The sequence below is a fragment of the Athene cunicularia genome (assembly GCF_003259725.1).
Source record: "Athene cunicularia isolate RWA chromosome 2 unlocalized genomic scaffold, athCun1 chr2_part1, whole genome shotgun sequence".
NCBI lineage: Eukaryota > Metazoa > Chordata > Aves > Strigiformes > Strigidae > Athene > Athene cunicularia.
Window position 1 is genome coordinate 151,158,916 of NW_020799095.1, and position 13,253 is coordinate 151,172,168.

At 40.5% G+C, this 13,253-nt stretch overlaps 1 protein-coding gene across 6 annotated transcripts in view; it reads right to left on the bottom strand.

Annotated features, from left to right (window-relative positions):
• The window catches only part of TSNARE1 (t-SNARE domain containing 1), a 505,053-nt gene that overhangs the window by 231,772 nt on the left and 260,028 nt on the right, over window positions 1–13,253 (bottom strand). For 5 of the 6 annotated variants that reach the window (XM_026843158.1, XM_026843156.1, XM_026843155.1 and 2 more), the window contains one exon: window positions 9,523–9,690. In XM_026843158.1, the coding sequence (XP_026698959.1) occupies window positions 9,523–9,690 (168 nt within the window). The remainder of the gene's footprint in view (window positions 1–9,522; window positions 9,691–13,253) is intronic. The other variant, XM_026843161.1, reaches the window with a different exon arrangement.

A 13,253-nucleotide genomic window follows, 5' to 3' on the forward strand; every position in this document is an offset into this window, starting at 1 on the left:
TATTAAAGAGTACCTGAAGAAGATGAGCCTGCATAGTGCAGAGGACATAAACTAATACTCTTTGGCATCAGCCTCTAAAATTTTACATCCATTGTTAATACTGTTAACACTGTCTGTGATTTTCAGTCCAATTTCTGTGAGAATATGGGACAATATTACTGTCAAGGCTAATTTATAAAGAACCAGGCACCTTTTCGTAAATAAGAGGGAACGTGAACTGGTCTTGCTGTGAAATGTGGATTTCAGTCACCCTCTCAGTGATCTCTCTCCGTGTTATCTCTATAGGGTTTTTTTTCAATAGTCTTGGCTCAACCCCGTGTCTCCTGAGCTGTTCAGGAAGGGCTGACTCCCTCTCCAACCAGCAGGGTCTCAATGGGATCCTCCAGAGCTTTCATCTGTTCATGACACAAGACTAACCTGTTGTTATTCTCTCCATATGAACTGGGGAAAATTTTTAAAAAAAAAAAAAAAAAAAAGAAAAAAAAAGAAAAAAAAAGAAAGCATGGCACTCAGTCCAGAAAGGCAAGAAGTCAAATCTGCAGTAACAGCTCTTGAGAGCACTGCTCAGGGATCTTGGATGGTTGATGGGCTATTGATCTACATTGTTATTAATTAGCACTAGAGAACTAGAGAGTGAACTGCTCTAACCCAAGTATTAGGTGAGACTGGTAACTCCCCTTTGGGGCAGCAAATCACCTCCACAAAAATAGTTGTATCGATGAGGCATATGATGTTTGTACTGTCTGTGCTAACAGAAATAGGAGCACGGTATTACCTTTACTGAGAGAGTCATCATCTGGCAACAAAAAAATAGGAAAAAAGTGCAGTAAATGGAGGAGGAAAGTAACACATCCTTTTAACAAAGGAAATATTAACGCTTAAGCAAGAGGATTTGCAGAAGCTAAACACTATTTCATCACAATCACTAGAGTTCTCTCTCCAGTTCTCTACCTTATCAATGTACATTGACAGTCAATATGAGTCTAACTCAGCTCAATTTCTGTGAATATATATATGCAGATGTGTTCGCCTAAAATTCAGATTATTAGCAAATAATGTGTGTGTCAGCACTACTTTCTCCTTCTGCAGAGGAAATACTTCACTTTTAGTAGGTGCTAAAGTCCATCTCTGTTCAGCAAAGCTCTTAAGACATACGTAACTGATCTGCTGAATCAAGGCTTTCATTACTAGCTTCTCCATGCAAACTCACCGAAAGGAAGAGCGCATGAAGAAAAGGGTTTAGGGCAAGGCTCTTCGACACTAACAGTCTTTGAATAAGGCACTGAGAATGTCAGAAAAGGAAAATTATCTCTAGCACACAGTGGAAACCTCTCCAATTTAGGTAAAAGCACTTCATACAGTATCATCGTAAGGTTACACCTGAGAGAAAAGAAATGTCTATGGCTAAAAATAAATGTTACGCATTCCTGAATCCTCTCTGTCTTGCAAAGTGAAGTCCTAGGTTCTACACATATCCCTGATGAAATACTGATTGCAAAAATATACAGGTTCTAATAATCTCCTTGAGGAGAGGACGAAATACAGTTTTAGCCAGCCAATAAGAAAAAGTTTGGACTTTTGCAAGTAGTCCTAGAAAAAAATTATTGGTGAGAAGAAAGGAGATGAGCACTTCAGCTGAACATCCTCTGTGTCCCATGTGATGTCCCTTTAGCTCTGAAATGTAACTTATCTTCGTTTTCTCTGTGCAAGGTGGTAGGTAACATGAGAGACTTTTTTTCATAGCTTGTTGGAGCAATTTTCTTCTGGCATGAAGGTGAAACTCCTCTAGCAGGATGATGTTATGGGTTCTAGGACATGATAAAAGAAGTCTATGGTACTTTCAAGCAGCATTAGGAACTGTTCTGCATGGAAAAAGCCAAACTTAAGGCAATATGTAATTAAACTGGCTTTCTGGAGAAGACCGAGAAGCAGATTATTTCTCAGTTGCTCTGGAAAGAACTAAGCCTGTACCTGTGCTGGCAAGTATTGCAGATGTACAGAGAAAAACAGCCGGTGCTGGGAACCCAATATGCAAAGTGTCCATGAATTTTACTCCACACAAGCTCCAGCCTGTTACTATGGACTAAATGTCTATTACTGGTCAGAGTCCTTGAAGTAGAAGCTTGCAGTACATCTTTTAATGGAGTTTATTCCCAGGTGAATTGATTTTGTGAGCTCTGGGAGTGCTCCAGAAAGTGAACTAAAACACAACACGTAAACACAACTGCGCAATTCCCAACAAAATATGAGCCAGCAGTGTGCCCAGGTGGCCAAGAAGGCTAATGGCATCCTGGTTTGTATCAGACATAGTGTGGCCAGCAGGACTAGGGAAGGGATGGATCATCCTCCTGCACTCGGCACTGGGGAGGCCGCTCCTCGCTGAGGGGGGTCAGTTTTGGGCCCCTCACCCCAAAAAGGCCATTGAATGACTCGAGCGTGGCCAGAGAAGGGCAACGGAGCTGGGGCAGGGTCTGGAGCACAAGTCCTGTGAGGAGTGGTTGAGGGAACTTGGGGGGTTTAGCCTGGAGAAGAGGAGGCTTGGGAGAGACCTTATTGCTCCCTACAACCACCCAAAAGGAGGTAGAAGCCAGTTGTGTGTCTGTCTCTTCTCCCAAGTAACGAGTGAGAGGACAAGAGTAAATGGCCGCAAGTTGCACCAGGGGAGGTTTAGATTGGGTATTAGGAAAAATTTCTTCCCTGAAAGGGTTCTCAAGCCCTGGAACAGGCTGCCCAGGGTAGTAGTGGTTGAATCACCATCCCTGGAGGTATTTAAAAGAGACTCAGGGACATGGTTTAGTGGTGGACTTGACATTCTTATGTTAATGGTTGGACTCAATGATCTCAAGGGTCTTTTCCTTCCTAAATATTTCTATGATTTTATTCCATGATTCTCAATCTGCCTTTCTCATAGCCAAAACATTTGAATAGACACACCTGAAGCAGACTTGCTTCATAAAGAAACCTGGAAGTTAACTAGCACATGTTTAATGACAATGCTTGAGAGAGCATCTTCCGCAGTGAAACAGGGAGTGAGTCAAAATGACACTGAAAACCCCAAAACAGCACTGGCCCCTTCAGGGCAGAGCCTCTGAAACTCCAATTTTAAAAGTTTTCAGTGCTGACTGTCACAACATTGGCAACATGTTAAGGATGTGGAGATGGCCTATGAAGGGTTTTGACATGAAGGCAAGTAATTTCATTTTTGAGCAACGCATAAGTTGTGGAGGCCACAAGGGGACAGAGAGGGGACGCATGGGCAAATCAATATGCAGTGAAAACGGTCACGGCACATCTGCTGGGACAGACTGCTTTTTGTTCTCAATACTTGCTAAGGCTTCTCCACATTTTCAAAGAAGCCAGCTGTTATTTTCACATGTCCCTTATTTTGCCCTCAGGCTTGCCCAGTTTCCCGCAGAATTTACCCTTAATTCTCCTTCCTTCTCCTCTTCCCTAAATGTCAGTGAAGACTAAAGGAAATTTTTATGATCAAATCACCAGATCAATAGGGCTGCAGCTGTACAAGAAGGTGGAAGATGCCTGTTCTCAGGCATTGAAACTGCAGGTATGCACTTCATTGCACCCGCATCATTAAGTCCCCTCACTCTCTGAACAAGGTGGCTGCATCAAAACTGCTATGGAGAGCATGTTAACTCTCCAACTGTGTCAATAATTGGGCAAGCACTGGTTAATCTGGGTCAAAAGTGTGCCAGGATATGCTCTTAGAATTTAGAAGTGTAATGAGTCAGTTCTAGTGTCCTTGGTACCCTTTAATTTGCTAGTGTAGAAATTATCGGGAAATTTTCCATCAGCTCTTGTAACTTCTGAAATGGAACCATGGGGATTTTTACACATTTCTTCGCTGCAGCTTCGGTACAACACCAGGATGCTATATACGATCTGCTGCTGTGGGAGAAAGGAGCTAACAAATGGGAAATAATTGAGAACAGAGTACTGAAGTGACTGAAAAGCAAGAGAGACTGACTTGTGAAGAGAAGGATAACTGTTAGAATTTGAGGAGTTTAAAAGCCAAAGGGGAAGAAGAATTATTTGCGGGGTCCAGTAGAGTTTCACTAGGTGTAAAGAGATGAGAATGAGAAAGGGATCTTTAGCAAGAACAGAGGGAAGCATTTCATCAACACTGAAGCCTGCTGGACCGTGAAATAGTCTCCCGAAATAAATGGTGGCAGTCCTACTGCTCGGGTCATTTTAAATTAGACTGGCCAAAATACTCAAGTGGATTCTTTAGGGAACAACTCAATACCGAGTCCCAGAGATGGCCATGTCAACCTCGCAGGCAGCTCTGCTGCTCATGATAATTAGGCTTCGCCATGCTGCCATGAAAAGAGTGCTGTTTGACACTCATGAAGCACCAGATCTTTCACTTACAGTGCTTGTCATGATATCATGTTATTTATACATTACTCTGAGTTGAAAAGTCCCTGTGAAGAGGCAGGCAGAGCCCTCATAAGTCAAAACCCTGGACTATTGAAGCTGATGAAAGATATAAAATAGCTTGCATTAAACCTCCTAAACTGCTAGCATCAGTGAGAAATTTTACTGAAAATATCCCTCAGCAAGAAATGATACATAGTAATGAGTGAAGAAGGAACATGTTTGAACTAACAAAACCACTCTGACATGCTCTCTGCGGGGATTTTTTTTGTTTGTTTTGTTTTGTTTCTTTTTTATTGTATTTCGTTTTCTGTCTGCTTACAAATGTTTGACTGACAGGCGTGGAGGCTGGCATCTATCACTCCTCTTCAAAACAGACAGGGAATGAACATCAACATTTCTCAACAATGACCCAGAGGGAACAACATTTCCTAAAAATAAATGCATTTCCCTCACACCTGTTGACACACCCCATCCAACTCTCCTTCTCTTTTGCCAAGAGAAACATCAACTAAAATGAAGCTCTGTTGACGCGTTTTGCTTTCTTAGGATATCCTCAAGCTATGATTCGAAACTGGATGAAGGTATTCTCGCCATATATACACTCACTGGCCAAAATTTAGCAAAGCATCACCAAACCATAGCGGCTCTCATGCTGCATGAGCATATATTACTGGAGAAAACTGTCCATCGTTTCACGTCAGCCAAGATAATGCCTAAGTTCTGCATAAATACAAAAAGAAAGACATGGAAACTTGTGGAAATACCCCAGGGAGCAGGGGGGATCCTTCTTGTACTTACTGTGTCTTCAGGCCGAAATGAGGAAGGAACATGACAAACAACTCGTTGTCCCGACTCCCTCTGATATGTAGGATGAAGTTTTCAGCCTTGTTTTATAGGTCAGCGACTTAAGATCTCTATGATCAGTGCTCAGGGCACATTAGGATTTGATGGCAGAGTTGACACATGAACTAATTTCTCCAAACGCTTTCCTAGCACCACTCTCCACAGCTGCACGGGTTATCTGCATCTGAGGGTCTCCAGTTTGCACGTCTGACCATCCAGCAGTGATTAATCATTAAACTGTGTTTCAGCTAGACTTACCTTGTCATTTGATCTGAATAACTGACTTCCTGACTGCTAAGTAATTTGGTAACTGCAATTATCTGTGTAAACTGACGGGCATCTGCTGGTTTTCAGGTCTGAGGGGTGATGTGGTTAGTCCTGGCAGTGTCGGGTTTCGGAGCTGACAAAATGGGCAGCTGCCTATCTCCGTGGACTGAGCTCTGATTGCTGCTGCTCCTCCTGTGAGGGCAGAGAGAAAAAGGGGTTGTAGGGTAGTCAGGATAGATGAAGTGAACCTTGCTATTTCAGGGACAACTGTCCCCTGTACGAGCCCTGCTCTCCAAATCTGCCCTTTCCCTGGTATACTCTGTCTTTGCTATTCCCCGCTCTCCATGGCAGGAGAATGCCCACTGCTGTGTTACCAGCCAGCGAAGCACAGCAGTGGGATGGAAGGCTGCTCTAAGAAAGGAAAAAGGGTTGTGGAAGAGGTGAGATAACCTGGTGGGGATGCCAAGGAAACGGTGGTGGGGTCCGGTCTCATCATCCTTTCTCATCACCTCTGGAGAAGCAGTCTGCATGCGGACGATCACTTGGGGCTTTCTGAATCAATATGGCATTTAGCATCTTTTTTTATAGGTCTTTCCAGTCCCAAGATGAAATTCTGAAGTTCTCCATTCAATGGTTATCCATTTCTTCTCAAAGTTTTATCTCCTTCCATTTTTCACATGACCACAGGTACCATTGAAAGGCACGGGATGCTAAATTATATATATTTGCTATGACAGAGTTTGTGCCAGCACTGAGTACTGACAATGTACATTACAGTTCAGCTCATGTATTTCTGATGGCACATTTTATAGTGCTATATATAAAGTTGTTATGGCATCTATTATTCACTGCCAATACAGTTCAAGTTAAAATAGGTTTTATATAACAGTTCAAAGCAATATTTTAAGAAATAACACTTGTGTCAAGGCTGCTGTGTCCTACCAGATTTTGACATTTCCAAGCAATAAAGATCTTTATCCAAAATGTAAGGTTTTGGCGAGACATCTCCCTTGCAGACTTCTCTATTTTTAATCTGCAAGCAATAGCAAAAGAAGCACATTTAAATAAAATGAACAGCCAGCTGAACTTTTGACATGGCTGTTACCTTTCTAGGTGGAAACTGTGAATGCTGAAAAGTGCCTCAAGGGAGGTTCATGACAAAGAACAATGTCCCATTAACCTGAACATCTGAAGAGATTCTGGAGATGTGGAAAACACACAAGTGGGAAAGAGTCATTGGAACATTAAGAAGATGTCTATTATGGGCACAATTTTATATCTGTTTTTCAGGACACAAAGCGGGAAGAGAATTTATTTCCTCATTTCTTTAGCAATGAAAAAGGTTTTATATCTGTTCTGGCAAAGAGGGCAAATCCAATGCCTCTTAAAAAAAAAAAAAAAAAAGGCCTATTACTGGTACCAGCACCATGAGCTTCTCCGCTGTTGTGTGCTAATCGGTGTAGCCCAGAGGACATCATGTTCTAGCAATGCTCTGTGACCTCTTCTGTGCTGATTAAGATCTACATGTTCCTGGTGCTATAGATGCAGAAACATAAAAATCCCAGCAAGACCAATCTACTTGAATAAGATATGTTTTGCACAGCTCTATTCTTCTTTCTGGTCCCCAAAGAGCAAATGAGAACAAATGCTATACATCAATTTGGCAATAAATTTGGTTTTAGTTGTGTCTGACGGTTAGGAATAATGCTTCCTTTTAACCTTCTTGGTTACTTATTGGCTTTGAAAACATATTGGAAAAAAAGTTGTAAGGGTGACTATGAGCTCAGTGAGTCCCTTCTCTGCATACCCACCACTTCTAATGAAATCAAGGAAGTTTTAATGTGCAAGATGAGTCATTTCACAAGAAATACGTTCACGTGGGTCAACAAACAGAAAAACAAAACCCAGTGAAAATGATTTAAAAGTACCATCTGTTTATTCAAATACAGCTGGGGAGAGGTATGACGGAGTCCAAACATCCATTTCACTTTCATTATACTTCTTTCAAAAGAGATGTTAAATAAAATACTATTGGTCCTAAATGTTTTCCTCCTGAGGAGAAACGTTTAAGCTACATTTTAAATAATGCTTATGGAATGCAGTCGTCCTTACAGGATGAACGTGGATCTCGGATAGCAACGCAAAATGGATGCAGGAGAAATGGGGAAAAAGGCAAAAAGAAAGTGCACGTTGTTAAGAAGCAGAAGGCTGAATGATATTAACTGCTTAGGTTGAGTAAGTTATTAACTGCTTTATTCAGAGGTAAATGCATATTAGGCAGAAAGGCAGACAGGATCCACCAAAGCAATAGATACACGACCTACACAATGCATGAGCACTGCATTTATTTAGAAGTTATGTAAGTCCAGGACTAGGTTCACTTCACTCACTTGAAGTACCCCACCGTGACCACGTGACCCAGTGCTGCCAATGCAGAGATATCAGATTGTGGCACAGAAATGGGATTTCGAGAGAAAAATAAGGTTCTCTCCAAGGAGGTACGACTGCACCTCTTGATTTTTCAAAGTTGGTGTGCTTGAGCCTGGTTTGGGGCTTGTCATTCTCCACTGCCTAATGGGCAAATATTAAATGTGTTTCTTTTCTGAGGAGGACAGGGAGCAACATAAAGATGGAAGAAACGTGACTATATTTCAAACAGAAGGACCATGGTCCACAACATCATTTCAGAAATACCTTGGCTACTATCCTTCTTGAACATCAAAGTGCTGGTACATCCCAAAACATTAATTTTTCTTTCACCAAAGTTCCCCCTAGAGTTTGTCCTGGTGGATGCAAAGAGATTTCTCAAGAATGAAAGGACAATTAACACCCAAGGATACTCAGTGTGAGAATATTCTTTCACATTTCCATCCCTAGTAATCCATATGCAAGTCCACAAAGCTCAATCATCTCTACTCAGCAAATTTCTGCATTCTCAATTTCTGTTATGACAGAAGTTAGACATACACTAACCTCAACTCACTCCTGTACAACCATCAAAAATTTCTTGCAGTATTGAATCATATGAGGCTGTCGCTGCTTGCAGAGGTCAAAGCCTCAAAGCGCCAGTCTACAGCAGGAACGTTTGTCCCCTTTTTGCACTGTTAACTCAATCACAACTCCTGCCACACTGCAGCCAAAATCCATTCTGATAAAATTAGCTCAATCTAATTAAAGGACAAAGTATAGTCCTTAATTAAATGTTCTGATTATTCTGAAGCCCTCTTTGTTTTGGTTCATCTTGAGTTTAGGCCTGTAAAAGCATACAAATTAGAAAGATTTAAAATGTTCTGGGTTTTACTCATTTATTGGTTAAATTTGAGTAACAAGAATTTCCCCAAAGCATAAAAAGAGAAGTATAAAAAGAAAAATGTGGGACGTTTAACTTATTCAGACCTCTTTTTGTTCCTTTTTTTCATATTTTATTTATAGCACTTCTAAAAAAGAGGGAATAAAAATAGTATGTCTTCTTTTAACTACATTAAGAACATTCAAATACTTTGATAAAGCAAAAAATATTGAATTATTTGAAAAAGTTAACAAGTTATTTCCTTTTGTCGACCTATTATTCTCTTTAATGGTAAAGCTGAATATTTTCTGCCTGTGACAAATTCCGGTTTCGAGTTTGCGCGCACCAAGAAAGTTGTTTTGCTGCAGAACCAAGCTCAATTAAACTACTTCACTACAGACTCTCTTGTGGAAAACTCACTGAAAAAAAACCAAAACACCAAACAACAAAACAAAACAAAAAACAACAAAACCCCAAACAAAAAAAAAAACACATTAGCCCACAAACATTAATTAATTCTTGTCATTTTCATTACAGGTCATATGGATTTCTAATTCTTCCTTCTGCCACTGATTTCCATGTTTAGAAACACCTGATAATCTCTCCCATTTTTAGTGACGCTGTACTGGCAATATAAATCAGGGTTTCTTTCATCATGTTGAGCAACACACAACACAAGGAATCTGCGCCTCCAGCCCACAAGCCCATGACAGGAGAAGTTTACTGACCTCAATCTGCTGAATGGCCTCTTCCCGCTGACGGATGGCCTCCAGATCCTCTTCTGTGATTTCCGAGAGCAAGGCTTGATCCTGGCTCTGGTTCTGCCCCACACCATCTCCTCCATTAAAGATTTTCTCATCATCAGGTAGGTCAGAGAAGGGAGTCCTAGGGCTCTGCTGAGTGGGGAGAATGGAAAGAAAGCAAAGGCAATGTAAATCCTGTCCAGTTATACAGAGTCTTCTCCCCCGAAAACAAAATATTAATACAACGGATTTCAAAAACAGTAGAGAAAAGGTGAAGAGGAGAAGTTACATGAGAGGAAACATATCAAGTCTTGAAGAAAGTGTTAGGACCTGAAGCCAGATCTCCTGAGCTACACTTGAGCCCCAGCAACCAACTTCAATTTTACAACAGTTCTGACAGAAGAAAACATTTACATGCGTCCGAAAAATGACAGATTTACCATGTTGATTTTCCTGCAAATTCTCCTGGAATTAGATACTTTTTCAGGCAGACATAAAGCCTATGCATTTGTGTTGAAGACTTTATGATCCAACTTGCAACATTCAGCATAACAAAGGATGCTATTTTGTCAATTTAGGAGATTAAATACAGCTAAAAAAAAAAAAAAAAATAAAAGGAAAATCACTATAGCAATGGGACTGCAGTCATCAGTTTGAGCAACTCACAGTTTCATGGTGTTCACTCTGTAGAGTTGCCCTGATTTTGCTGAAACACTGGATACCATTTTCTAGGTAGCTAGATGTTCATACTGCCTTTGAGAGTTGTGCTTGTACTCAGATCCAGATTTTAAGAGCCTGTTCATGATCCAGCTACATCTACACTGCAAGTAGGGGCAGAGGTTTAACAAGCTCTTCTCCTCCCAGTCTTTAGCTTCTGTCCCTACAAAGACATTAGTTTCAGTCTAGACCGGACTCAGAGAATTAACTGACACAAGGTTGGTTTGGAGAATCAGGAGGCTGAGTTCAAGTTCTAAACTAATAGGTATTGCTGAAGACTCCAATCCTACAACTGCATGAGTATTTCACTTCATAGAATTCACATGGTCCTTTAAACTGGCCTTGAGCTGAACCTTGATACCTAACCAAAAGTTACAATTAAAAAAGCAATCCAGTGCTTCCAATGCTTTGAAGTTGAAAGAAGAAATGGCATTCGCTACAGCACATTCTTGACCTGAACGTCCTCAAAGTCTCTGAAAGCTACGGGAAAAAACAAGCACAAGAATTAAGGGAGATGATCAATTCTCTGAATCTGGTCTTACCTGAGGCACAAACATTGGGGATTCTCAATGAGTTACGCCTAAGAAATAAAGGGCTTTGCCGTCTTGCTCTGGCTAAATTTTCAAAGATATTAAATGCCCTGAATTCCCACAGAGTGAATAGGAAGCAAGGCCATCAGGCAGTTTGCTGAAAGAACTGGAAGAACTGGGAGGACTCGAGTGGAAGTTGCAGTGGAAACAATGCCACAAACCACGACAGCAAGAATGAGAAGTCTGACCGAGAATGTGTGAGGGAGGCAAGGGGATGAGGAAAAAAAAAAAACAAAACCCACTTAGAATGTATCTTACTTCTTGCTTGCTTAGAGCTCTGCCTTGGAGGCTAAATTTTGAAGAGCATCAGGGCTCTAGAAATGCTGATTTATCTCTTTAACTCTTCTCTCATTCTTTAAAAAGCGCATAATTTCTTCATATAGAAGCTAAAGAATTTTTTCAGTTGTCTAAACCTAGACTTTGCATTACACAATTATTTCATTGTTATTATCACCATCGTCTAGCTGCAGACAAGGAAAATTATACAATGTGCTGAAGGAAGTGGGGTGATGGAAGAAGTAGAGGCAAACAGAATAATCGGCAGCAAACAGTCAAGTGTCTTTCAAAAATATAAACAGAAGGTTAAAATCTTTGTCATTAACATCTTTGTTTCATTTTCTGCTTTCCTGGGATCTGTTATCTACGGAGAAAGAGCGTGTTACAGGAAGAAAATCATCATTTAAAATTAAGTTAAAAATTCATTTACACTTTAAAAGACACATTTTAATAGGATTAAGATACTCTAGGGGTGTTTTATTCGCTAATTATTACGTGCCTTGGACACTAACTTATCTGGTAGAGTGTTTCCGTGCCAAAAGCATGTATTAATGGATCCAAGAAAAAAAATCCTTGGGGTATCCTAATGTTTCATTTATAGTGACAGAGGTGTCCTCTCATCTTCACCAGAGGGCTATCTAGGACATGCAGAGGCCGTTATCCACAATGCCAAGTAGGCTGAAAGAGCCTTAGTGTCTGCCCTCTGAAGAGGGAAAACAGTGATTTAATGACATTTTTGTATTACGGTCGCAGCAAGGACACTTGTGCCGTGGACCTAAACGCGCATGAATGGACACTTAAAGCCACGCTTCGCTACACAGATCTGCGTTTCAGTGGAAGATAACAAATTTACAAAATTTGAAACATTTCCTGCTCTGTTCTGATGTGGGAGCACAGGGTTAACAGGAGAGACAGCAATACAGCAACCAGCTCCTCAAATTATATTTGTCCGTGTAATAGCACAGTTGTATCACAAATACTCTCGATCTTGGCCTGTGTCAACTTTATTAGTCATCCCCACTTGTTGGTCCTGGTATCTGTAAATACCAGGCCCTCCCCAAATAATCTGGATAGTGCAATTCTGCTCAGTCATCTCTCACAAAAGCTGGCTATTCATGTGTTTAAATAGATAATGGTCTAGACACAGATGTTTTTCTCTAAACAAAGTAGTGGCTTAAGTTAATTTCAGAGCTGCTGAAGGCAATTACGTGAATTTGTATCCTTAATATTTTCCAAGAAAATCCAACCACGGCTACTGAATGAGTGAGTAAATCAGGAAACAACAGGATGCAGGGGGACTGAAATTTCCTTCCAGACATAAAAATGGCTCCGTAGTAACATTAAATATAGTCACCATGACTTGCTATTGGGGCATGTACGGCGGCTGGCTGTGCTAACAAATTAAAAGTGATTTTTGTGTTTGTTGATGGTACGGAGCCCCTCGTTTCTGTGATAAACAAATCCTAGATTTGAAAGTGTGAAGAAATCTAATGACTTTTAATACTTCTGATTGAAAACTGCAGGTAGCTTGGTTTATCAGTGGTCTTCATTCCCTGTTGAGTTGTGCTTATTGCCATGTCTGACAAAATATTTTATTTATAGCCCGAAAAGATATGACGGAGGGCACTCGCTGAGCCTCCACAGATAAAGTTCCTTTTGACAACACACTGGAAGGGGCCATAACTCCCAATACAGGCATTTCCGCATTAAATTTGATTTAGTGCTAAATTTTATGCCCTGTGAATCTCTGTGTAATTTTCTGTTGGATTTCCTTTCATAAATTGTTAATTGGATGTGTTTGAAGTTGCTCTTTTGTTGAAATTTGCCTGTGGCAGATTTTTTTGTCAAGATGTATCTATAAACCAAAGTCTGCCTGTGAAAAAAATGATAGGAGAGAAAAAGTTGAGTATATCTGATATGTTCAGTAGTTCTTTTAAAATTAAATTCTTAGGACTGAGAGTCATACTATGCTGTTATTCATCATATCTGAAAAATTATGCCCAGGCACAACATTTTTTCTGTTGGATAAAATCTTTTCACTAGGATAAAATCATTGCTGCTTACAACTACATTTTTTTATCAGATTTATTCTACCAATGGAGAGATGCTATATGCAGCTGCTGATAGAGAAAA